Source organism: Sphaerodactylus townsendi, linkage group LG06, assembly GCF_021028975.2.
Source record: "Sphaerodactylus townsendi isolate TG3544 linkage group LG06, MPM_Stown_v2.3, whole genome shotgun sequence".
NCBI classification, from domain to species: domain Eukaryota; kingdom Metazoa; phylum Chordata; class Lepidosauria; order Squamata; family Sphaerodactylidae; genus Sphaerodactylus; species Sphaerodactylus townsendi.
The window spans coordinates 61,963,521-61,991,085 of record NC_059430.1 but is presented as its reverse complement, the minus strand read 5'-3'; the positions used below and the strand labels follow the sequence as shown (position 1 = coordinate 61,991,085).

General features: G+C 38.6%; 1 protein-coding gene across 4 annotated transcripts in view; it reads left to right on the top strand.

Annotated features, from left to right (window-relative positions):
* MON2 (MON2 homolog, regulator of endosome-to-Golgi trafficking) overlaps nucleotides 1–27,565 on the top strand; it is a 92,657-nt gene that overhangs the window by 39,323 nt on the left and 25,769 nt on the right. For 2 of the 4 annotated variants that reach the window (XM_048501563.1, XM_048501561.1), the window contains exons 9-25: nucleotides 208–332; nucleotides 671–810; nucleotides 3,555–3,708; nucleotides 5,075–5,310; nucleotides 6,844–6,925; nucleotides 7,486–7,667; nucleotides 10,222–10,334; nucleotides 14,549–14,653; nucleotides 15,696–15,776; nucleotides 15,867–15,940; nucleotides 16,022–16,112; nucleotides 16,622–16,723; nucleotides 18,354–18,356; nucleotides 18,978–19,088; nucleotides 21,036–21,211; nucleotides 22,370–22,532; nucleotides 26,256–26,549. In XM_048501563.1, coding sequence (XP_048357520.1) covers nucleotides 208–332; nucleotides 671–810; nucleotides 3,555–3,708; nucleotides 5,075–5,310; nucleotides 6,844–6,925; nucleotides 7,486–7,667; nucleotides 10,222–10,334; nucleotides 14,549–14,653; nucleotides 15,696–15,776; nucleotides 15,867–15,940; nucleotides 16,022–16,112; nucleotides 16,622–16,723; nucleotides 18,354–18,356; nucleotides 18,978–19,088; nucleotides 21,036–21,211; nucleotides 22,370–22,532; nucleotides 26,256–26,549 — 2,232 coding nt within the window. The remainder of the gene's footprint in view (nucleotides 1–207; nucleotides 333–670; nucleotides 811–3,554; nucleotides 3,709–5,074; nucleotides 5,311–6,843; nucleotides 6,926–7,485; nucleotides 7,668–10,221; nucleotides 10,335–14,548; nucleotides 14,654–15,695; nucleotides 15,777–15,866; nucleotides 15,941–16,021; nucleotides 16,113–16,621; nucleotides 16,724–18,353; nucleotides 18,357–18,977; nucleotides 19,089–21,035; nucleotides 21,212–22,369; nucleotides 22,533–26,255; nucleotides 26,550–27,565) is intronic. The other 2 variants (XM_048501564.1, XM_048501562.1) reach the window with 1 other exon arrangement.

Sequence of the window (27,565 nt, the reverse complement as noted above, 5' to 3'; positions counted from 1 at the left end):
TAGAATATTCTAGGACTGTAATTAAATGTTATTGTCATATAGAACGTGTTCCAAAATTGTGCTGAGCTGTCATTAAATATTGACCTAATGGCTTTAGCAGAGAGATAATAATTGGGTATTGTGTTAAATAGGTTGACAGAAATAGTGGGATTAGAGAAGGGGATGCCTTTAATGGAATTTTAATTAATAAAGCATTTTCTAATGTAGGTAACTGAATGTGAGATCTTTCTGTCATTGCTTGTGAAATTTCTGGATGCAGACAAACCTCAGTGGCTAAGAGCTGTTGCAGTAGAATCAATCCACAGACTTTGCGTGCAACCTCAGCTGTTAAGGTAGTGGAAATTCAATATTTCATTTGCCAAAGGAAAAATTGGCCTAAAATATTTGGTAAAATAAAATGTATAAGCCTTCTTTTGAATGCACTTATGTGAAGAATTATGTAACTCTGATTTCAGTATTCTTATGTCTGCTATGTTGTTCAATATATGAGCATATGAAGTCTTTTTATGCCTACTACAGTATATGAAGCCTTTGTATCCCTACTACATAATATTCTCCATCAGTGTAAGGAAACCTTAATCACTAATGTGGGTCTAAAAAAGTTGTTAATTGATTTAATGGTTTTCAGAGCATAAAAGAATGTATGTCGCTGTGTTTAACTTTTAACCAGGTCCTTCTGTCAATCCTATGATATGAAGCAGCACTCTACCAAGGTATTCCGTGACATTGTGAATGCTTTGGGTTCATTTATTCAATCACTGTTTCTTGTACCAAACACAGGAAATGCCTCTACTGCAACAAGCCAAACAGGTGAACAAATCTTTGCTCTTTTCAAGTAATTTGCTAATTAACTCTTCTTAGAAGCCATTCTTGTTTTATTACGTAGGAGATTTGAATATATTTTAACATGTAAGGTCTTGCTGCTAGCCTTAACCAGTGGTGGATCACAGATGGTGGTTAGTAAAGAGGGAAGGGAAGTGGCCATGTGTCAGGCTCTGTGGCTCTCACTAAATGCTTTCTTAGCCAGAGCCCCAATTTTGAGTGCCCGTACCTGAAGCTAGGAACTCAAGTCAAAATAGCAATTCTGTACCATCTATCCACTACCCAACAGTCTCCCTCCCTGAGCTGACAGAGGCAGTCTCAGACTTGGAGTTGAGGATCACAAGCTATGTTGTCCTCGGGCACTTAAATATTCATGCTGAGACTGGTTGGTTAATGGGGGAATTATCCTCTCCTTCTTTGACATGGACCTACCATTATCCAGTGAAATTTTGACTCATGGATACTCTGAACCTCCATAAGGCTGAGGAGACAATTATATGGTTTCCCCCAAGATGGTGGTATCTCTTTGGGAAGGAGTGAGGAAAGTGGACCAGGTAATTTGAAGTGTGTGACCCATGGCATCTAGCCTTTTACCCTTACTCCTCATAGATAATCATTACATTCTGGGCTGAGACTTTCATTAAACCCTAAAGTCTAACTAGCACAACTTTCTCAGCACAAAGATTCTTGAAAATTGTAATAGCAGTCCCAGAAACCCTGGCAAACTACAATTTCCTAATCACTTGGAGAAGTTTTAAAGGTGTCATGAAAATCTGGTAAATATCCTTCACTTTTTGTTCTCACGCTTGCTGCTACTGTTGCAAATGAAGGAATAAGACAACATTTTGGGGCTCAAAAGGTAGTTTGGAATTCACTGGGCTTCTTTACATTCCTGATAACATCATTGGGAGCATGGAACTGGAGTTTGGAAGTGGTCTGTGGCAGAAGAAGAGGTAAGACCTCAGGCCTCTGGAAACATGCAAAGGATCCCAACTTTTTTGAGTGTATGAGCACTTTTGGAATTCTGACTTCGTGGTGGGGTCAGCCACAACATGGCTGCACAGGAGGTGGATCTAGCAACAAAAAAGTTGTTGTGCTTGACTCTCAGCTATTCAGTGAAGATTCTTGTGCTGTGGTGGCAGCTGCTTCCAAAACAACATTTTTAAAAATCTGCAGAGCCAAGCAAATCTCCAAAGGCCATCAAAAGCCTTGCTGAGCAAATGCTCCTCGACTTTCTAAAAACACTTGATGGACATAAGGAAAGTGTTAGTGGGCATCATGGCACACCAGATCTGGGCAAAAGATTAGTCCCAAGATACAGTGCAATATTTTAAAAATATAACTATAGAAGAAAATGAGAAACATGGATGGCATTTTTGAAAAAAGATAGAACAGAAAACTCTTTAAAATGCATGTGATAAAATGGGAAAAGATCAAAACATTCATATGCTGGTGCCAGAGATAAATGCAGCTGGGGGAATCTAAAGCTTGACTGAGTTATAGCAATAGTCCCATGAAGCCTCCTTCAAAGATGACAAAGGAAGGGAGACAGCCCTGTCTGCTGCAGCTCCTCAACCTCAATAGATTCAGTATCTTCAAAGCAAATTCTAATCCTTGGTGCAAGAGACCCTCACACCTTCTTTAACTCCTCGGGCAGGGAAAACACTCTGACCTAACTTGTCAAGTTTTTCCCACCTTTTTCCCTCAGGACCTTCGGGCCTTTGGCCTGGCCAGAGGATAGGCAATCCAGGGCCAGCTGTTAGAAAGGTGGGCCAGCGGAAGACTGGGCAAGGAGGGACGGGTGCCAGGGATAGCTAGCCTGTTCCCAACCTGTGGCTCCAGAAGCTGGTTGAGTTATGCCACACTGCTACAACTACATGCAAGGATGAGAGTTCCATCATTTGTGAGGGGATAGGAGGACAGCATTAGACCCCAGCAGCTGCCCCGGGGAGGCGGAACCCTACAAGACTTAAACTTTGAAAGTTGCCTAAGCTTGCAGCAGTGTCAGGCATAAGAAATTAACACCTCAATTTCAATAAACCATGTTTTTCTGCCCAGAGGAGGCAAGGAAAAAGGGCCTCCTAAAAAAAATAGATCAATTTGACCCAGTAAGGCAGCAAACCTCATAAGTACAATTTCCTGGGAGTAGTTCACTGAATAAAATAGGACTTACTTTTTAGGAGACATGCTTAGGAGTGGTCCTTCCAAATTTGCATTTGGTGAAAACTAGATTCCCTTCCTCTACAGGGGTGAACTTTCAAACAGACTTGGACCCAGTCCAACTTGAGCTAAAATTATTTTGTTGTAGAATACCTCATTCTGATTCAAGACAGAAGAATCTTGGCCAGCACTAGCCTCAACTGATTATATCTTTTTTGCAAACCTTGTCGTCCTTTTCTTGTTTGTCTGCTTTTTCTCTTAGGAAAAAGACTTTTTCTTTACTGTTCTGAAAAAGATTTTGCAAAACCTTGCCACATGAAGAAATTACATAACTGCCATACTAACATCTGGCTTCTTAATTTTAGATGTTTGCTGTGCATGCAAAGTTAACAATACTTTTTTTGACCAAGCTGTTATGTAATGATGGGTTTCCTAGACATTCAAAATAGATGGGAAGAAATTACTTCCTTGACCTTTCTTAATATGTGTGGCATATTACAATGTAAAGTGGAGAAGTATAATGCACTAAAATGTGAAGTCTGGTTCATCTTGTTTCTTAATTTACTTCATAGGAGGCAGTGTGCCTGGGGGTACAGCTTCAACACAGACAAATCCAGGAATGCTAGGAATGGGTGGAGGTGTCACTGTGTTGCCTGCTTTTGAGTATAGAGGTACCTGGATACCAATCCTCAGTGTATCTGCACAGGGTAGTGCAAAAGCTACTTAGTAAGTAAAACAGTTTTTAATGTACTTTTCTTTATTTCAGTCTTAGCAATTATAAAAAGTAGATCATAACAGTAATAACCATTATAATTACTACTAGAATTACTACTATTACTACTTGTTTCTCTTACAAAAGAAATTCCCAAAGTGGTTGACACAACAAAACAAAGTCAAATTCAAAAATCTATTAAATTTTTCTCGTAACAACATGTACACCAACTGCTATAATATCAAGGCAATAAAATATAAAATAGGAAATATTACTATTGTTATGGATATCACAGGCAGTATGAAGCAGGTTGCTGTAATAATTCTGGGACAGCAATTTTGGAAGCTGGCTGGGAGAACAGGAAGCAATTGCTGCTAAAATTAACAGTTTGACTGGGTCTTTATGTTTCTGGTTGTTGGAAGAAGTTATTATATCTTTACTGTTAGAGCTGGTTCTTTTCTTGACTGACCAGAAATTTGAGTTGAAGTTTAAACTGGTGTCTCTTCTTTATTGGATACATATTTATTAACTTCAACTTCTCATCTATCTTATCCAAATAATGGAGTGTGTAGATGTTGCTAAGCTTTCTTTAGCTATGTTCTTAGGACTTTAAATGTAATACAATTAAGAACAAGTTTCCTATTGTTCTAATTTTTTTACAAGGAACTGTTGACACAAATGCATGTTGTAATGTTATATTTGTAGTGTAGATTCTGTATTAAAAAAATCAGAACTGTTGAATTTGTCTAGCTACAATGGCTAAATGGTTAAGTGAAACCTCATCTTACAGTCAGGTTTTGCTTCAAGGAAGCAGTTGGAAGTTGCAACTGGTTAGCATTTTTCTAGTAATTGAAACATAGAAAAATGACACCAATTTATTTGATTAGAAATCTCCATTATTTTCACTTCACTGCCCCCCTTGAGGAATAATAAGGTGTATGTTACAATTGACATACCATTTTAGCTAAGGTTGGGTAACTTATTAATTGCACTATGTTGAGATTTGTTCTCCCTGATGAAGATTAATTTATATTATGGTCTTTTATCTATCTATCTATCTATCTATCTATCTATCTATCTATCTATCTATCTATCTATCTATCTATCTATCTATCTATCTATCTATCTATCTATTTTAGGCTTATAGACCGCCTTCCCCCCAGGGCGGTGAATAACCATAATATAAATACAACTTTAAAACACCATACTATAAAATACGACTTTAAAATACAGTATAAAACTAATATCACTTAATTAAAACCAGGAACCATATAACATTAGATGGTGTCATCCCTCCTCCCTTCCCACCCTTAATTAGGTAACAAGAATGATTTCTATTTTTATTCATATATTTACTTTTATTGTTTTTCATTTTTATAGTCTAGAAATGCTAGACAAAGTGGAGCCACCTACAATTCCAGAAGGGTACGCCATGTCAGTAGCATTCCATTGTTTGCTGGATCTTGTCCGTGGTATCACTAATATGATTGAAGAAGAATTAGGTCAAGTTGAAACAGATGGTGAGATGACAACACCTGATGCACAGTCTTCACCCACGCACTCTTCAGATTTGCAAGATTTGGGTTCAACATCTGACCAAACTGACAAAGAAACAGGTATGAGTTGCTTGAAGAACAGAAAAAAATCTGTTATGATTTTTAGATACTTCTATATACGGCTGAAATTTCCATTTAAAAATCACTTTGGAAGGTAATGTTTGAGATGTTTTAAAACACAATCCAAAGTGACCTTATCCTATTGTCTAGAAGGTTTTACTCACTAGCATTTTAGAAGCCCAGTTCACAATTCTTATACCGCTCTGTCTATCACATTTCTGTTCTGTCCTTCCTCCAAGGAACTCAAAGCAGTATACATGCGCACACACATGGTTTTATTCTTGGATTTGTTGTTGAGGCATTCTAGTTCAAGGACATCACAGAGATAAATCCCTATGGGATGACCTTGGGCCAGTATGTCTCACCGTGTCCCAGGTTTAAAAGGGGGGGGGGGGGCTGGGGTGCAAGTCTTAAACTTCTAACCACTACGTAGCAGTGCTTACTCTCAACTATCTGAGATTGATGGCATAAGCAGCTTCAGAAGAAGAGTGAGGAATTGACTTCCCCCCTTTTGAAGGTTAGGAATTTGTAGAGTTGCCACTTTCAGTCTTCCAGCAACTATCTTGCCTATGTGCATTAGCCAGAAAAATGCATAAAGGAGTTGCAAGGATCCAGTAGTTCAGTCTGAGGAATGCTAGTTGGCTGACTTGCAGTCCTGATACAGACATTGTAGTTACATTGGTTATAAAATTGAACCAGTTTTTACTCTGTTTTTCAAAGCAGAGGATTTCACCAGCAAGTGAGAATGCACTGCATATATAAATAGTAATAGCCAATAGCTGAACACCAGAAGTTGAGTTTTTATGTGATGTTGGTCTTTTTGTGTTTTTATGAGCAACTCTAAACATTGTTCCCTTACCACCCTTGCTTAGCAGGTCTTTGCCTTGACATCATTAAATAATAAGGAAATTCCTTGCTTTCTCCAGCTCAAAATCCATTCCATTGAAGGAATGAAATTGTATAGTACTGGAGTGAGGTATAGAATCAGCTGTCCTCTGAGGCTATGATTTTTTCTTAAACTGCTTTTAAAATTTAGCTGATTTGGTTCTTATTGTATGGTTTTTACACAAGAGGATAGAGATCTACGTGAAACAAGCATAGATTGCAGTGTTGGAAGGGTGTTGTCCAGCACATGATGTGTGTTGTTGACAGAGAGCAGGAGGTTTTATAAGAGACATAATAATTTTTAAATCAAACTGGAATGCCTTGAGTTTGAGAACTACTACCTTAAGCAGACAAGTTCTGAAATTGAAACTATTTTCACAATTACATGGCTGCTGCTCTTCAAAGGAAAAAGAAAAGACAATTCTACTGGATATGCCCAGTAGGGTTTTTTGTTTTGTTTTGTGTTTTTGCTGAATTCAAGTTTTTAGACTTTATTAATCTGTGAAAATGCCTAAATTTCCAAACGGGAACCAATGTAATATGTTTTGGTTAGTAAATTAAGACAAAAAGAGAAACAAGATTTAAAAGTTTTGTGTTATATTTTATGCTAAATATTGTTTATTAGCACTATAAATTTGTTTCTTCAAGTTAGCAGAGCTGTTTGGGAAGAAATGGTAAATGCCTGTTGGTGTGGTCTTCTTGCTGCTCTTTCTTTACTTCTGGATGCAAGGTATGCAGTTATTATTTTGCTTGATGGTTTAGAGACTGCATTCTCATTCTTGCTATAAACATATTTTGGAATAAATAAAAGTAAATGAATTGTTCCCAAGATCCACAGAATTCAAGGGAAGTCATACATAATAGAGCAAAGTAATAGAAAAGATTGCCTACCACTCAGTTACTGACTTACTAAAATTTTTAATAGAAGCCTTTTTTCTATCTAGATAGAGAATTCTTTTGTTATTTTTGTTAAGCTCTAAAACTGTTTAAATTGTAAATATTTTAACAAAGAACAGAATTATTATACATACAATGAATGTCAGTACAGTATTTCAACACGTTTTATTCATTAAACCTGTTCATGTGATAATAGAAACTTTTTGGAAAAGAATAAATATTGTTACATATCTGAAGTATTTGTGTCTTAAGTGTGTTTTGTAAAAAGATGTGGTCAGTTACATTGGCTTAATATTTACAGTATTACAGGAAGAGTTCCTGGCTTTAATAGTTTTCTTCTTCCTGGCATCCTCTAATATGTGTAAATTTCACTAATTTTTGGTACTATTTCAGCACTGATGAAGCTGCCACAGAAAATATTCTAAAAGCAGAACTGACCATGGCTGCGCTGTGTGGAAGACTGGGCCTTGTAACTTCAAGAGATGCCTTTATTACTGCCATTTGCAAAAGCTCCCTGCCTCCCCACTATGCCCTCACTGTACTTAATACTACCACCACTTCTCTTTCCAGTAAATGTAAGGAAAGTCTTATTTTTACTCTTTTAAATGTAAACATGCCCATATAACATTTTCCGGACGTGAATGTGACAATGTGGGGCTCGGCAGTGTGGGGTACAAAGTTAACATTTTCCCCCTGTTATTAAGGTAATCTAGCCCTGGATAGCCTGATCTTGTCAGATCCCAAAAACTAACCAGGTTCGACCCTGGCAAGAATTTGGGTGGGAGAATGTCAAGAAATACCAGGGTTGATATTCAGAGGAAGGCAATGGCAAGGCTTCTCTGAACGACTCTTGCCTTGAAAACCCCACCAGGGGTCTGTATAAATCAGACATGACTTGATGGCGAGAGGGAGGGTCGTTATTCCCCATCTCATCACCAAAGTAGTAAGATACAATCAGTCTCCAAGACAAGCAGAGCTTCTTCATAATTAGGGAATTTCCCCACCCAAACCCAGTATGCATAAAAAATGTGGGGTATCAATGAAATGAGTAAATAAAAAGAATGTGAGATTTCTCTATGCTTCTCCTGAGGTGGAGCAGGTTTAGGGGAATCCCCCAGACCTTGCACCATGCCTCAAGGAAACTCAATAAGTATGAACTCAGTTCCTTGCAAGGTATCCTCAAGCTCATCATAAGCTTTAGGAAGCCGTGTAATCTTTCTATTAGAAGGATAGAGGATCTCAGTTTTCTTCCCCATAATTTATTAAACTACTTGCTGCCAGAATGAGGGCTTGAGCCTACACTCTGCTTTTTCACTGTCTGGATACCATGTCGATATGAAGACCTAACATTTCTCCCTATTTGTCCAATCTTCCCTATTTGGAGAGGGATGCCCTATTTTGGGGGGCGGGGGGGAGGTGTTAATGGAATGTAATTCTCCCCAGCAGTGACTCAGATTGGTTTATATTGTTGTCCTTTCCTCCATCTTATCCTCATGTCAACCCTGTGAGATTCATGTCCCCTTAAGGAAATCAATCAGTAGAGGCACAGGCAGTGATATCTTGCAACTCTTTGGCTGTATTTGCAGAAGAGGCAGCTCTTGATTACTTTCTTCAAGATTTAGGGGAAGCACTCCCCAGAAATCCTGAGCAATATGACAGGAAGGATCCTTCCCTGTCATGACAAAAAAGAGAGGGGAATTTAATCTGCCTTCATATTTCACTGTGGTTCACTTTCCTTAAGGGACACAGTTCCCAGCAAACCACTAAAGGAATTCTACCAGCACCCCTTTCTTGGTAAGAGATGGGAAAATTGGGCAGGACTCAGCATATTGCAGTGGTTTCCCATTAAAATAGCCAGAATATAGAGCAATTTTCATTTTGGAAGTTTCTTACTGTTCATCCAAACTCAGTGATGAGACCCTGAAATGATCTATTATAGATAAGGAGTAAGTTTTTTTTACCTACCCTCAAACCAAAAGATTCTATCATAGTTTTCCTATAGGTTGAACTTCTAAGCTTCGAAACACTATACATAATTTTCTTGAAGATTCCTACATCTTCTTTGAGCCAGTCATTACAGCAACAAAATGGGGCCAACTGCAATCAAGAGGGAAATTTCTTTATACCCAGGGTATGCAGAAAAAACTATTGTCCTCCCAGTACCTCAAAATGAAAAGCCACCCAAAAACCAGACAGCATATGTGCTGCTGTGAAATCTTGAAAGCATGAGAACAAAGTACAGTGTACAAGCCCTTACTCTTGAACACATGATGCTGCATTAAACTGAATCAAACCATCAGTCCACCAAAGTCAGTATTATCTAATAAAACTGGAAACAGCTCTCTGGTGGAGGTCTTTCATATCACCTACTACCTGATCCTTTTAACTGGAGTTGCTGGGGATTGAACTTGAGACCTTCTGCATGTCAAGTAGATGCTTTTCCACTGATCCACAGGCCTGCTCACTGTTCTTGGTGAGAGAGTCTGATGGGAAACAAATGGACAAACAAGATGGAGAAATATTGTCCATCCTCCAAGCTCCAGTCAGCCAACTATGCCAGAGTTAAGATGAGTGGGGGGAAGACTGCTTCTGTGTTCTTTCTGCTGGGTTGCTTCTCCTGAGCTATGTCTCCCCTTGGATAAACAGATGGCACAGTTCTATGGCTTTTCTCATGATGGGGATAGGGGCTTTTGTAGATGCTTCTCTTTCTGCCTCAGGTTGTAATCGTATAAATGCTGACTGGCTGGTTTCCCAGCAGGAGCCATATGGATAGAAATGCATTAGTAGGGCAGAACATCAGTCCAATTAGTATTTTACTGAAATGTTTGCTGTCTTTCCCTGGTACTGTTAATGTTTTCAGGCTCTTTACTATGGTGTCTGGTTTTTTCATTTATATTGGTTAAATCTTTTTGAAGCTGGCTGTGCTAATATTAAGAAAGCAACTTGTAGATCATGGAGAAAGATGTAATTTCTTAAATGTCCTTACATTACCATTTCTAAATAGGAGTTCAATATCAGTAACTTAAATAAGGAAGTATAGGGAGTGTGTGCACATGTAATATGCACAATAATATTATTTTAAGTGAAATATTTATGCTATTTTAAAATGCACATTTTCTTCTTCTCTAGCGTATTCCATCCAGGGTCAGAATGTTCAAATGATCAGTCCATCAAGTGAGTCTCACCAGCAAGTTGTAGCAGTAGGACAGCCATTAGCTCTCCAGCCACAAGGAACAGTAATGGTAAAATATAATGTTTGAATTTCCTTTTCCTATTTGACTGTGTGCTTGCTAATTTTCTCCTCCATTCATTTCCCACCATCCCTGAATTAAGCCATAACTGTCATGGTAAACCTTCAGATGCTTCCATGGACTGGAAAGCCACCTTATTCCTTGATACAAAAGCTAACTGTTAATAATTTATAACTCATTTCTCCACGTTGCAAAACATTTGACTCTCATCATCACACCCACTCATTCATTTCTTTAAGAGCCACCCATTTTTATTCTTTGCGGAACAATGCGGTAATCAACAGAGTCTGTACGGTGCAGTTAAAATTCGCACTGTAAAAAACTCTGCCTCAGAATTCTTACTTCATTTGCGTGGTTGCTCATACTGGCATATATAAAAAAATAAACCTCTTAAAGAGACTAAGGCCATTTCTGCACAGCCAGAGCAGCAGGGCTGCATTGACATGGTTCATGCCAATGCAAGTCCCGGGGCCATTCTTACAAACGGCCCCGCTGGCTGCGCAGCTGGCAGAGCGGGCTCCGCACCGCCAGACAGCCCCCCCACACCTCCTTACTTCCTGGCTTCCGTCGCTGTATGGAGGCCAGGGGACATGCCTTCATTGCCAGAGCGATGACTGCAGGGATGGAGGCCAGGAGGCGTGTCCCCTGGCCTCCACAGAGCAACGGAAGCCAGGAGGAGGTAAGGAGGTATTTGGGGCCGGTGCAGGAGATACGCTGGCTTCCACCCAGTGCCATTCGCTCGGCACCAGATGGAAGCCGGCGTATTCCAAAAACCTTGCTCCCTGAGCGAGGTTTGAATACATCTTGGGGGTGGGGGGGGAGAGTGGCACTGTATCGTTTTCACAGCACCACCTGTGCGAAGGGTCCCCCCCCAAACAATGTTAGCTCAGGCAAAAATGTTACAACCTGTCCGGGTGCGGGCGAAGTCCCGGCATTTGGGACGCCCGCCCCCTCCCTCCCCGCACCCAGACTAACGGGCGATCGGGAAAGAGACGCGTCGCCGTGGGGGAGGCAGCCAGGAATGCGGAAGTGGGGAGAGAGCAGAGACCTGGCCGCGCCCGAAACACAGCTGAGCCGGCTTGGCTCAGCTCAGAGGGGCAGCAGCTGGGGAGGGGGAGGACCTTGGAGCGAGAGAGATTACTTAAGGAGGGGAGCCCAAGAGCTCATGGACTGTCGCTGCAGCGGGCTGTTGAAGGGAGGGAAGAGGGACGGTTTAGTGAGAGAGGAATCCCAGGAAGGGAGGAGGACGAGCGGGCAAGCCAGGGAGCTGGCTTGACGTTGAGAAGCAGTCAAAGGCTCAGTGAAGCAACTGGCCAGGACGGGACTGCAGAGAATCTAGCAACTGGCTAACCGCTTGCCAGTGAAGAAACTACAGTGCTGTCCAAGGGGAGGGAAGCCACCAAATCTGGGTGGTGAGGTTTGGGGTACCAGGGCGGCAGCCCACGCCACTAGGGCCTTGTGGGCAACTTGTTTCCTTGGCCCTCCGGGCCAACAGGAAGAGAACACCTCTGGGGAAGTCAGCCCCCAGGAAAGGGAGGGAGGGAAGGAGCCCACACCTGAAGGCCCGGGGGGGGGGAGGGGAAGCGCCACACAACCAATCAGAAGATTTCTCTTAGAGTACTAATGGTCATTGTAATAGAATATTCTTCTCTTGCTCATCTTTTTATGAAAAAAATGTTGCTTAGAGAAGAATTAGTGTGGGACTGTTAGAACTGTTTGTATCCTTTTTTTTTTCTTCTGGTGACAAAAGTAATACTTAAAGGATACTGAAGGTGTATTAAAGTGAAACAAGTAATGATATACACTGCATTATCCCAAGTCAGATTGTTATTCTGTGGAACTTTATGTTGTCTACTCCAACTTACAACACTTTCTCAACACCCAACCTAAGGTCTTTTTGAATGACTTCCTAGGTAGAAATAGAAAACTGTTCCAGGTCCTGAAATGTTGTCATTTTCAGTTTTGGCTCCACCTAAGAATTTTCATTTGTTTCTGGTGGGAGTGATGCCACTGGAAAGAGGCTTAACCACATGCTATACACAATCAACACAATCCTGTCTGCATAGCACTATCTAAGGTTGTGGTAACATGGGTATGCTAGTATGTTGCCTAAAGTTGGAACTTACTTTTCTCTAGAAGACAATTGCAGACATGGTTTGTAAACTTAGACTTGCCTTTTGTGTGTCTGCTACTTTTCTTTATGCCATATTTCTTTCAAGCTGCCTCACTGACGTTTCCCCTCTCAGTTTTCCTTTTTCATCAATCTGCTAAGAGGAACAGCCACCCAGCAGAAGCAAAATTCTTCCCTTCCTTTCCATCAGCTTCATGCATGCAAAGAAATGGGAGTGCATCTACTAACCCGGTCCTTCAGGTACCCTGCCAGAAGGAAGGTAGTCATTATAGATAAAAGGATTGGCCTCTAGTATGGCAGTCTGTCCCAGTCTCAGGGCTCTGATTGCTCGCAGAGTGTGGAAAGATGGAAGGCTTGCTGCCTTTGCAGTCATTTACTATTGTGACTCAGAACAGAATAAAAAGTCTTACATCAGACTCATGTAGAGGGTTTCCTTTGTACTCATTGGATAAAGTACATACCTACCTGTTCACATTAGAATAGTTTTGCTACTTTTTTACTGCTTTTAAGAGTTAGCTTTGAGGTAAGTAAACGTCTCCTGATGCTTCTTACTTCTTTGTCTCCAGAAGCCAGCCGTTGCAATTTTGGTGGTGGGGAATTCATTTTCCCCATTGGAAAAGCTCCCCATTATGTGTGCTGGGTCACTGTTCCTGGTTTCCCTTTTTTCCTTCTTCTCTTCAAACTTATTCTGCTGCTCTGATTTGTGTTTTTATTCTCTGTTGCTTTTGCTGGTGAGGGAGGTAGTTATTGTATACTAGTGTCTTCCATATTGGTGTTATGATCTTTAATTCTGCATTGTGTGCTTTGCATTTGTGTAACATTATTTCCTGCTGTATCATTCTGTTTAGCTGCATATGTTACTGTGAAGGGGTTATTCACTACCAGAATTGGATAACTTTTGCATCTAGTCAATATCTAGCAAAAGTTTTAAAAGGACCCCCAATTCCAGGCTGTCCAGACAGTTTAATGGCACTATTTAGATTCATCTGTATAATCTCTAATAAAAAGTACAAGATTGTACCTGCAGTCCACAATATTTTAAAGTTATTTTTCTTCCTTTTTATTTTATTTCATTTATTTATTTTGTGACCAAAATAATGAAAGGTAACAGGAAATGTTGGATAATAGTGAAAATAGTTCTAATTTATTGGATATAATATAGAGAGAGATTCTTTACTAACAGAATTTAAGAGTTTTACTATACTTTTCATTTAAAGTAATAGTTTTTCTTTTAATATTATGTATATAGAAGAATCTACCAATCTGAAAGCTCCTTTCAAGAAGTTTCGTATTTCAGAGACCCAGTCATGCTGAAAAGCATAACATTGATGATCAAATACAATGTGAACATTGCTTATTTGTAGTGTCAGTGGTATAACATTTGCTCGAAACCATCAATGGTGGATCCATTGAAGTCAACAAGACCATGTTTATGGAAGGACACATGAGTAATTTTTTTAATCTACTCTGTTTACTGAGAAGGACATTTTTGTTAGACCCAAATTTTAAATCAGTGCTGTTTTTCATGAGCAGAGGAGCACTGTCCCTAAATCTCTCAGGGAGCCTGCAGAGCGAGGGATGTTCTAGGACTTGAATATCATTCGCCAGCTTGGCCAATTGGCCAAGCTGGCAGGGGCTGATGGGAATTGTAGTCCATAACATCTGGAGTGCCAAAGGTTCACCACCACTGGGAAGAATTTGTCCTCCTGTAAATCATACAGTACTGTGGTAGGGCAGTTGGGCTATTTGTAGAGAAGGAAGTCTCCTTCCATTTTCTTCCCCTTCTTACTTGATCAGTAGTTTCATTCTTAAATTGTAGGGAAAATGAACTATCCCTAATATTACTGTACTGTTCTTTGTGAATTGTTTCTTTCTGATGTGAAATTATAGGATTTAGTTGGATGGTTGACAGATACGTCATATAAATGTAGTTTTCATCTTAAGACAAATGGATTAATGACTGCAGATGTTTTTCAGCAGCTTTATTTGCTATTAATATGTTTGAAGTGTATATATTTTATTACATGTTACTTTCCCTACTTAAAAAGTACTCATTGTTGAAATGCTCTCTCAGCTCACATCTAAGAATATACAGTGCATGAGGACGCTACTTAGCTTGGCTCACTGTCATGGAGCTGTTCTTGGTACATCATGGCAACTTGTCTTAGCGACTCTTCAGGTGAGTAATAATCATGCTTGCTTTGCCTTTTGTTGACTTGAATGTTGTTGTTGTTATTATGGTTGATTTCACAGCTGCCAGTTCTTTAGCTTGTTGTGGGCCTTTCATTACAGTTTGAGCCTCACCCAGAGGCCTAGGAAGTTGTAATATATCAGTATAGTATTCGTGGGTATCCCAGCAGGGCTGCCTTCTGAATCTGACAGATATTAATTTTGTTGATTTGAAGATGTTTCAAGTGTTGCCCTAGTGTTTTCAGAATGGTGCCCAGCCTGCCGATTACCACTGGGACAACCTCAGCTTATTTGTGCCGTAGATGCTGAAGTTCAATGTTCAAATCGTGGTATATTGTGAACTTTTTATTTTATTTTTCAATGACCCTGCTGTCACTGGGTATTATTAGTTACAAAATTTATATCCTTCCTTTCTGCCATCACAAAGACCACCAAGATGGCTAACAATTTAAAACATGCATGATAAAATCATATATTAAAATTGTTAAATTCAACTCCTCAACACACATCATTAAAAAAATTAAAAACAGAGTTAAAATATGTACAAAAACATAAAAATGGCAAGAAAAACATTTTTCAGGAAGGAGAAATCACTGAGGGAATGCCAAAGGAAGCTAAAAAGTGTTCATTCTTTGGCAGGAGATGGCAACAGAAGGGGACGTATGAGTCCCTCTGGGGAGAGAGCACACTAACTTGACCAGCACCATGGTTAAACTGTTGGCTTCAGCTCAGCTGTTATAGCAAAGTGAATTGTACCATAACCAATATAGATGTAATGAAGGGCCCAGGTCTGGGCTTAAGATGTATTAATAGAACTGTTAGTAGAAAGGTTTGGATGACTTTTCTTGATTTGTTCAGCATTTCCTAAGTTGAATTGTGAGCTCTAGCAGATTGTTAGAAGTGCCACATAAGTGCAACAAATTGTCTAACATGTTATTTTCTGATCTTGAGACCGACACACACACATACACACACACATATACACACACGTAGACACATATATAAAAACAACTCTGGATTTTGTATTTCAGCATCTTGTATGGATTCTGGGCTTAAAACCTGGTGTTGGAGGTGCTTTAAAGCCTGGAAGAGCTGTTGAAGGGCCTAGCACAGTAAGAATATTTGTTTACTTTAACTGAATGATCATGTGATATAGTGTGTTTTTTAAAATTTACCTTACAGAATAAATTTATCTTCCTTAGGTTCTAACAACAGCTGTTATGACTGATTTACCAGTTATCTCCAATATACTTTCCAGACTGTTCGAAAGCTCACAGTAAGGAAAATTATCATATGACCTTAATATTTATTTCTAATCTTCCTTGGTAATAGTTTTAAAAACTGAATTTTCCCCCAGGTACCTAGATGATGTTTCATTACATCATTTAATAAATGCACTGTGCTCCTTATCTCTGGAAGCCATGGATATGGCCTATGGAAATAATAAGGTATGGAATACTTTGCCTAGTTTTTCAGACATATTTTCTGACCATTTTTGAAATGCCTACCTTTTCATTTTTAAATTCCTCACAATCCAGTCATAGGAGATGTAATGCCAGTGTCAATTAAAGTTAAACGTATTGTTGATTGCCCCAGGTAGTAAAGTATCTTAAAATATAATTATGTGTGAATTTCACAAGAAAGTTCATTAATGCAGCTGTTTAGGGTTGAATATGCAGTGCACTGCATTAAAATCTGGTGAAAATGCACATAGAAATGTTAACATAAAAACTTAATAACTTGGTCATAAACATACTATGTAAGGATGGGCAAGAAGTTAAATACACAAAGTACACAATAGTAGATTGAAATGTCATATTTTGATTTGAACAAACTGTGAGGAGGTAGACTATTGAAATGCTTGGCTAAAATAATAAGTTTAAAGGATCAGTAACAGAAAAATATAATATATAAGCTACTGGTTAAAATGACACTTTAAAATTCTATTAATGCTTAGGAACCATCACTGTTTGCTGTTGCTAAGTTGCTGGAAACGGGCCTAGTTAATATGCATAGGATTGAAATTTTGTGGAGACCCCTTACTGGTCATCTCTTGGAGGTAATTGATCTTTTTATAACAGTTTGCACTGGCATTTCTATGTTAAAACATCTACATTTTCCTCCTTCCTTTTAATACATCAATGCATACAAATATTCTGAAATCAACATAATATGTAGCATTTATATAATTGATAATTATTGTGTGGGAAGTTGCAGTTCTTCTCTCTTACATGTTTACAGTCAAATCTGTTATTTGCATGAACTGTTACATTTCAAATTAAAATGTCGGTGGTATTCTTGGAGAAAAATGTATAGATAGTCCCAGTCCATTTAAAACTTGTTATTTTAAAACTTGTTACTAATATTATTAAGGTACAAATGTGTATTTATAAAATTTCCATTGGTTTAAGCAGATACGCTTTTTCTCATGGAAAGATGCCAGGAGGTGTGCGAATCAATACACTGGATCTTCCTTTTGTTGAATGTCCTAGTACCTACCACTGTCACCGCCCCGCCTCCCCACCCACCCCATTCCCCACCAGGGAATCTTATTTAAGCTCCAACTTTGTCAAAACCATTATCCTCTGCACTTGGATAAAAGAGCATTTTTATTGCTCTGGACGGCTATCAGCAACACTTTAATTTTTCTACAATTGCTCCCAACATTTTGTTTCCCACAGCAGCATGGAGCTTACAGAATGGCCCACACAACTGTAGAAAAACTGCTGATAGCTGTCTGGAGCAACAAGAGTGCCTTTTTTATCCAAGTGCTATATTTACCAGTGCAGAGGATAATGGTTTTGACAAAACCAGCCCTTAAATAAAATTCTTTATTAATAAAAGAGAATCTGAACTTATTTGACATGTGAGGGCATGCACATTTGACTTCCACTGAAGAATGCGCCACCACATTGTCATCTTTTCTTGAGACAAGGTAAAGATTAACTGATGAATGTGAAGTAAGTGTTTCTGAATATTCTAAGAAATGTCAGGTCTGAACTGCAAATAAATATTTCAGGAATATTGACTTTAAATTCAATAGTATAAAGTGTTCCTTCGTATTATTCTTTTTCATATTTTTTTAATTACAAAGGCTCATTCTGCACAGCATTTGTTATAATATACTGTGTGAAATGAGTCAAAGATCACTGTGTATTGATAAGAGTCTGGGTTACCAAGTACAATATATCAGTTTTTATGTAACAGTGTTCAGAATGGACAAGTCCACAGATTTGGTTATTCTGTACATTAAGAACAAATAAATAAAATTTGAAAAATATTTCTTTGCCTTTTAAAAATATGGCCTGTATATCTTTAAAAGGAATTAAAAGAAACTTCTTTGTATTTAATAAAACTGGTACAACTTAAAAGTGGTTTCGTTTTAGAGACCTGATCAGTTATTAATCTTTCTGAGAGATTTCTAGGCTAAACATTTGTTTTACAATATCTCAGAATCTGATAAAAGCTGTAATTCTGAGTACACTTACCTGGGAATAAGTCCCATGGAACTAGATGTGCCTTTTTCTGATCCAGCATGTATATTTAGTGATGTTGAAACTATGCATCAAAACTGCTTATTCTGCAAGCTATAAGTTATGGAATATTAGTGTTTACTACTTCATCTTTCCTGATTTTCATAATCTCAATTCTTCCTTCTCCCTTACTGCTTCCTCTCTTTTTTAATTAAGAAGGTAAGCATGTCCTGCAAGTTTGTCTTCCTAAATATTGTTTGACTTCGTCCTACATCATTTCATTTTGCTGTTTGAGACCAATAGACTATATGGAAAAATTAATATGAAATGAGACTGAGATAGAAAGAAATGGATTTTGCCATGTGCTGAGGGTTTAATTAGATACATTCAGTTCAGTAAATCCCCAGCCACATGAACAGGGATTATTTAGAGAGAATATAAAGAGAAATGGTAGCTCAAACCAGTGCCATTGAACAAAAAAACTTCGCTTGGAAGGATCATCTTCATTTTTGTATTACTTCTTTTTGAGGCAATATGAAATAAAAAACTGTAAAACAATTTGTGTGTTGAAAAGTACCATAAAAATTATTGTGAATATAATAGTACATATAAAGCTCAGTCATGCAATCCATCCATTTAGTATTGCTTGCTCTAACTGGCTGTTGTTTTCCTGGATTTTGGGCCACAAACAACTACTCTATGAAGTCACAAAACTGGCTTGTGGCTATTTGTATTTTAAAAGATCCCATAGACTGAATGTCAATTATGTAATGTGAAACAGTTACCAATTTTCGTTCTAGCTTGGACGAGTCTTTAAAGGAGGCTATATTGTATGTTTAGGTTTGCCAGCATCCTAACGCACGGATGAGGGAATGGGGAGCAGAGGCTTTAACTTCTCTCATCAAAACAGGACTGAGTTTTAATCATGATCCTGCACTGTCTCAAAACCAGGTAACTTCTTTGGAAAATAATAATCTTGTTTTGGAAATCAGAATAGGTTTCAGTGATTGCATAACTGATACTGATGATTATGAATTAGTACATGTTAATTTTCTACAGTTCTAAGGATACATAGCATGTATGGATGTATTTTATGCTAGTGAAACTCCTCAGGGATTTCTTGCTAATCAGGCTGAGTACAATCTGCAAGAAATATTATAACAAAGTTCATTTACTTTATGTCAACTGTATAGGATAGAAAACTACATGAACAAACAATACAACAAACCATAGTTTGTTGTCATGGGAATGAGGAGTTCAGGCCATAGTTTGGATTCCTGTTTTTAAACTATGCTTTGGTGGGAAGAGAACAAACCATAGTTTATTATCAGACTTGATGCAATAATTTATGACTTGCTGCAAAAGAGAAATGATCAATTTGGAAGCCATACACAGGAGCCAAGAGGGGACTGAGAAGTGAAAATAGTCCTGGAGCAAACTCAGCTGAGCAGTCCCTGTGGTGCTGCAAGCTAGATCTTCAGTGGCCACTGAGTTCAGTGATATCAGTGAGCAGTGTCTCACTATTTGCCTTATCCCACAAAATGATAGCACTGCAAAAGGAGTGAGCAGACACCAATTGCTGTTGAAGGGACTGAGTCAAGTGACCCCTGAGGCATTGGCAGAGTTGCTGCGGTAGTGGCCCACTGGAAAATATCCCTGTAAGTTAAATGACCAGTTTACCCTGGCAAGAGCATGTATGAGTTTGATTGTCCCCTAGGCTCATTTCCTTATCAACAAAAGATAATATTGTTACATGTGAAACTGTCAGTTGTATGACTAGTAACAAGCTCTGGAACATGTGGTGTTGGAGTGTTGCCACACCCATAGTACTTTGAAGAAGAATGTTATCAACATAATTATATAAACCTGACCAGAGTTGGTCATTCTCTGAGAACTCAAGACAAGGGGGAAAATATAAATTTATAATTAGTAAAGTACGAAATTCCCCACTTAACAACAACGACTGAGCCCACTGTTCAAAAGTTTGGAGTTCCTTAATAGTAAAAGGGGAATTTACAGAGGTGAGGATAGCAAGGCCAGATTTAAAGCACCCTTTTGTATGGCTTTTAAAAGCTGAAAGATGATAGATGTTAAACCCTGACCATAGTACTTAAATGTTTTACATTAGTATATTATGGCTTGATATCTAGAAAAAAAATGACCTACTGCTGACCAATCATTTTCAGATCTGGTGCATACATGATGGGCATTTTAAAATTGTTTGTGCAGAAAATCACAACTTTTGTCTTGCAGGAAAGTAGAGTTGCTCCATTGCTGCACATGTTTGATCAGTTTATGTTTGTATAATAAAGTGACAGTTATTAGGAGTTTAATGTAGAGCAGTTTCTCAGCCCTAAGACTGACAAATATTACTCTAGAAATCTGTTGAGATAATGACTTCATTTACACTTCTGCCTCTAAACGCTTGGAGAACTACCCATCCTACTAGAAGTTGTTATTACTATTATTCTTTTACTTTTCTATTAGCTTCATCATAGCAATCACAGAACAGTGACAGTAAGAGATTAGAGATATTGTATTGACCTAGTGATTAGGCATCCTCTACCCGAATCCCCTGTTGCTTCTGATTTTATGATAGTAAGCAGTTCAGCTATGCTGGCATGAAATAAAAGTTACAGAGTTGCTAGTATGAAGAGATAGCATCTGACCTAAATACATAGGGAGGAAAAGATTACTTAATAGTTAAGTTGGCATCATTTCTCAGCCGTATTCCAGCTGAAAACTTCCATTAGAATGTTAGGTTGTCATCTTCTGTCCTTCCCCTATGCCGGACAATGGTGCAATTTATTAGAGTTCCTAGCTTGTATAGGATCATATCTCACATCAGGATCCGTAGCCTCTGCTGCCTTGATGTCTTTTTTATCGTTTTATTTCCAGAGGCTTCAGTTACTACTGTTAAACCCGCTGAAAGAACTATCAAACATCAATCACCCAGATATTAGACTCAAGCAGTTGGAATGTGTGCTACAGATTTTGCAAAGCCAGGGTGACAGTCTAGGGTCTGGCTGGCCCTTGGTACTTGGAGTTATGGGAGCAATCAGAAATGATCAAGGGTGAGTCATCAAAATTAAGTTCCGAATCTTAATAGTAACCCTCATCACTGATCTTCAGACAACTTTGTGAGAGTGTTGCTTTTACTAATGAAAAATTTATCAGTTTTTAAAAATTAATGTTAGCTACTGATATTTTATTATTGCTTCTAATACTGCATTTATGTATCATTAACTATGAAATAAATATTGTTGCCTCTTTTCCAGGGTAACCAAAGTTTTATGTAACTCTAATCCATACAATTCTATCAGCCCCATTTAAGGCCGAGTGCCTGGCTCATGGTGCTGTATCTGTGCCACTCCACCACTCCCCTAGGGGCTTTCCAGCAGCATGGGGAAGCTGCAAAAGTGCAAAAGCCTCCCTACCACTAAGCAGTCTCTATGGGGCTGTTCAGATTTAAGCCACCATTTACACTGGAAAATGGTCTGGAGAGAACCAACTGAAGTTGGCCCTTTCCCCAGCCTTGCCCCCAGACTGCCCCCGCTGCGCTGACAGAGTTGACTTGGGAACAGGGATGCTGCTCATTGACAAAATCACCCTTCCACCAGGATCACCCCGGGGAGGGTGAATCCACCAGCACAACAGGCATTCCACTCCCACAGTGGATCCCCCCCCCCACACACACACACACTTTGGATGGAGCTCTAAATCTGCTGTCATGTAGGATTCATCTTGGCTATCCTGTGAATTTCAAAACTGATTGTAAAGAGTTTTAGTTTAATTATTAAATATTAAGTATTGTCTATGGCTGTAAATTGACTATATCAACTTCATAAATACATGTTTATTGCATTTATTGAAAATAGCAAGGAAGCTGTTTTCTGTGTATGTGTCTAAAGTGCCATCAAGTTGCAGCCAACTCATGGCAACCCTGTATCATTTTCTACAAGCAATTATTCTGTGGTTATTAACTATACAGATCTGCCAGTTATCTGCACAGCACTTTTACTGGTGAGCTTCATTGGTGACTTACATTGGCATTGGTAAAAACAGGGGGACAGGTATATGTAGTAAGCAAAGGCGTTTTCTACAGACATCACTGAATTTCGACATCATTTGGCTGCCATGTTTCTTGTATGTCTGACCAACATAACTCTGTTTGGTATTGTGAGAATTCATAACCACAGAGGAAGAAACCAAATATTTTTATTTTTTGATAGAGAGTCTTTAATACGGACTGCATTCCAGTGCCTTCAATTGGTTGTGACTGATTTTCTGCCAACAATGCCGTGTACTTGCCTGCAAATTGTTGTGGATGTTGCTGGAAGTTTTGGGCTTCATAATCAAGAACTAAATATTAGTTTAACATCAATTGGTCTCTTGGTGAGTGCTGTTAAATCACTGTGATATTTTTACATTCTAATCTTTGAAGTTCTTACTTACTTATCATAAATCCTACCAGTAATTTGAAGTTGTTTGAGTGGTCAGAGAATTTTTTGCAATAGAGAAAAATCAGTCATTACTTCAGTATGTATATGGTGGTACAAAATAAAAGGAATTACAGAGTGAGTGAATGATAGCACATTACATAGCACTAAGCCTTTTTTGAAAACTTTTAGCCACAGTTATAAACAGAAAATCAAATGTTAGGGTTTCTCAAAAGCCAGTAATACCACCTCTGTGTTTTGGAGAATTGATAATATTCAATTAGAACAAGTTCTCAAATTTCCATACATGGGTATGATTTTTGACTCTCAGCTTAATTGGCAATCCCAATCACAAAGTAATAGCAAACAAAATTAAACTCTGTGTCAATCATTGAACATTTGTATTTTCCAAGAGGGAGCAAATATATTCCAGTGAGACTGGAGATGTTCCACATGAAAATTGTTCTACAGCTCCTATGTGGCGTTTCAATATGGATTCTTCAAGCCAATGAGAATTTAGAATCATCCTTTGTGACAATTTTTGCAACGAATTACAGGGTAATTTGTTAGGACTAGGCCAGGGCTCTGGTGGAGCTAAAATATGGCTGCGAGCATTTAAACATAGGTTTAAAGGTTTTCTTTTCAACGGAGGACAAACAGCTTTATTAAGTTAATCAAGACCAGCTTTTTTCTCACTGGATGCAAGAAATAGATATAAAATTATTTAACTTCAACCTAGCAAAGGATGACTTACTAAGGTACAGGAAAAGCAAATCTCTGCTAACTATCAGGAAATGTATAAAAGATCGAGATTATATTAGTTCAGTTATAGTAACTCAGATAGTATTCTGTACCCAATTCTTTGGCATCCTTCCATCTCTAAATATCCCAGCTTACATTAGAAATCTAACAGTCCCTTGTTATTGGAAAACATTTATGCTTGCACATGTGAATGCTGCTTTTTCTGCAGTCTTATATGGGAGATTTTTTTATTTTTGTTTTTACACAATCCATTCAGCTTCAGATTAAAAAGTCCTTTTCTTTTAGCAATCCTTTATTGGCAAAAAGAGTAATAAAATAAATGCATAAATAGTAAAAACTGATAAAAAAACATAAATACACAAAACAGAATGTAAAATGTTGAGTAAAAAGAAATCTACTGATATTTAATAATTTCCAGGAGAAAGTCTGCCAGTATCATACAGAAGGAGGGATCAGGATTATCCAGCAAGTAGTGTAATCTAAATAAATCGGGGAGATCAGGTAATTGTAAGGGAGTAAGATTCACATACTTGGATCTGATTTTCTTAATTATGGGACAGTGTAATAATTGGTGGGCCACAGATTCAACTGAGCCAGTATTACATGGTCACAATCTATTGGACTTTTCTTGCTTGTTAAATCTGCCGTGTAACAAGGTGGAAGGCATAACATTGAACCTGGCAAGCATTATGGCTCTCCTTTGAATGGGGTTTATTAAACAATACAGGTAGTGTGCCAAGTGGCCCTGTTCAAATGGGATTGAAAAATACAGGGGGGAGCAAGTTTTCTTTGCTGCAGTGATTAGGGTAGAGAACTCTCTATCCAGTAGTTGGCCCTTTAATTTTGTATAAGTTTCTGAGTAGGACAGAGGGCAGAGTGAATCCACTGGCAGTCCAATAGAAGCAATTTTTTCTTTGATTAAGGAAAACCAGGGGTTGGAGTGCGTATCTGAGAGCAGGCGATGGAGCAGGGAGTTACAGTCTGAGAGAAAATGAATTTGCAGCCAAAATATAAAAGCCCTCAGCCAAGTGACTGATTCCAAAGAGTTTTGATCTAACTCTAGGCAAGGGGCTGCATAGGGCACACAGTTCAGGAGTTCAGTCTTATGAAAAAAATTGGATTGAAGGGAATTCAAAGAGTGATTAACAGCTTGAATCCAAATTGGGACTCCATAAAGCAATCTTCAGGCAACTTTGATACTGAAAAATTTGAGGGCAGGAGGAATAAAGGAATGGCCACAGCTGTAGAAAAAGCGTAGTAACGCAGAAATACTATTAGATGTGGCTAGGAGGGTGGCCTTCCTATGGGCTGCCCATGAAAGGTTATGGGAGAATAAAATGCCGAGATACTTGTAACACTTAACCTGTTCGATTTGGGTGCTATTCATTGCCCATGTAAACTTCTTAAAATGCCTAGAGAAGACCAAAACCTTAGTTTTTTCATAATTGCCAGTCTGTTGGATTCATAGTAGTCCACGCAGTACCCAGTTTTGGAACATGGCTGCTCACTGCTGAAAGAGTAGAGGGGAAGTCACTTTTAAAAAGATTGAAAAGGGTGGGGGCCAGGACACAGCCTTGTTTGACCCCTTTGGAAATGGAAATACTGTCAATCAAAAGGCCTTCATGGGAGCACTTGATCCGGCAGCTGGTATTTGTTTATAGTTACCTGATCAAGAAAAGAAGTCCGGCATCAACGTTGAGGGCAGCCACTTTTGCCCAGAATAATGCTCTCAGCACAGAGTTGAAGGCAGCCTTTAAGTCGATAAGGGTAACATAGAGTTTGTTGTTTGCATTAATTGAGTATTTACTGGCTAGGTGTAATAGCACCAAGTCATGATCCAAAGGAGGTTTATGGGAGATATTGTAACTGTCCTTATTCAGATAGGCTGACTATCCCATATGTTATTGGAATGCCCACACTATAACTTGTATTGCAATCTTTAGATTGTCCCTATTTTGACAAACTACCTTTTACTGTATTAAAAGATAATATAGTCCCTTATTAGTTGGTGAATAGAGACCCAAGGATTATGTTGACAGTCCACCATATTTTTCTTAAAGATTATTAGAACAAAGGATCTTGAAAGAAGGAAAGAAATGTTATGTGTGATTGAATTCAATGTGATTTAATCAAGCTTAACTTTCTGTTGACTGTACTTATTAAAATTTGCATCAAGACATCCATTCAGAATAAAAAATACTTAGGAGACGCTGAAAAGCACAGACACTGCTCTTTCCGCCCTTCTTATATTGTCTCCCTTGAACACATCTTGGATCTTCCTCTCAATGCAAAAATGACTTTTTTGCTCAACAATCTGAGGTTGAAATAACTGAAACCTTGGCCAAATTTTTGCTGCGCGTTTTGAACTAGGTTCCCTTGGCTTCTATTCGCATTACTTTCACTGTTCTTTACTGGATTTACTCTTCTTTGTCCCTATGTCGTACATGCCTAATAAAGGTTTCTGAATCTGAAAAGCACAGTTTAAACATTATTTTACACAGTTCAAAATTTCACCAAAGTATGCATACAATTGAATTCACATTGTAGCCCATGTTTACTTGCAGAGTTTTTGTTTTTTTAAATTGTTTAGGAAAAATAAGAATACACAGGAATGCTTTTTGTGGTCTTATGATCTGCAATAAGAAGAACCACCTAATAAACAGGTGTAGGCAGCAATCAGCTCAGAAAAGTCTTTGTTTATTTAAGGCTGTTGCTTTGTTACGCCATAAGTGAAATATAATTAAAGAGCCGAGGCAACGTATCTGTCAAAAGCAAATCAGACATCAACACTTGCAATGAAACATGGAATCAACTGTAGATTAAAATCTGCAGCCATCAGATGCTCGCTAAAAAGAAAACATGTTCTATACGCTCTAAAGTGATTTGCAGAAGGAGCTATTTGTTTGTTTGTTTGTAGTGGAATATTTCAGACTACTTCTTCCAAAGAGGCGAAATCATTGAGAAGGAGCTGAACAAAGAGGAAGCAGTGCTACAGAAGCAAGCAGAAGAAAAGGGAGTCACACTGAACCGCCCCTTCCATCCAGCACCACCATTTGATTGCCTCTGGCTGTGTCTCTATGCCAAGTTGGGGGAACTCTGTGTAGATCCACGGCCTGCAGTTAGAAAAAGTGCCGGGCAGACATTGTTCTCTACAGTTGGTGCCCATGGAACTTTACTGCAGCACTCAACTTGGCACACTGTTATATGGAAGGTATGAAACCAAAAGCCTATTTTATAAGGAAGTTGTTTTAATAGAAATGTTTTTCTTTAAAATGTGTTTTTCCATTTAAGGTAGACTAACTCCATATATAATTTATTGCAATGATAATTAACCCTATTTTATGGTACACGTAAATGTTTTAGTTGTTTGGTTTTGTTAAGAATTCAATGGTTTTCAATCCATGACTTGTAATTGCAGCTTCAACATGGGTCTAGTTCTTAATTATTTGCCTTATATGTGGTTCTGTCTCCCTGCCTCACATGGCATTGTTTGTTTTCTCACCTCACCTCACCAAAGTTCATCTTTTTTCTTCCATTTACCGCAGCATTGTTCATAAAATTCTGCTTCCATTAATAAACTTTACATACATCAATTAATAAATTTTACTTTGAAAAGTTGTACCCAGCATCCCAACCATAGCTATTAAATAAGCTGTAAGAGTGAAAGTCAGATTTAATGGTGATGGTGGAAAGGGGAAGCATGGTAGAAAGGAGAAGTAAATTGGACTCTTCTATAGGCAGTACAGCTCTGCCATCCATGACTGGTTAGCTCATGCCCCCTTCGCTACAGGCAGGGCAAATCTGTCCAGAGTGTATGACTGATCAATGCCACTTTTCATATCACACCTCTATCCAACAGAGGTCTGTTTTTCTTTGCCATGTTCCTGCATGTATTTCAGTAGGGACAGTTAGAGAACTCCCTGCTCTGTTTTAAGACAGTTCTGGGTGAATGTTGATATGGCATGCTAAGCAACTGTCATGGGCTCTTCCATTGAGAGTGTCACACCCACATCCTTAACTCAATGAGCTTCCTAATCTCCCAATGTAGGACTTCACAGAAGCCACCAAGATGTAAAACAGTGTTCCACTTACCTGTAACTGTTGTTCATTGAGTGGTCTTTTGTTCAGGCACATATCCCTCCCTCCTGCCCTGCTGTGAATTCTCTGGAACCTTAGTTTCTTATGGTCTCTAGCGGCAGCATGGAGAGAACTGGGGGAGTACCACCT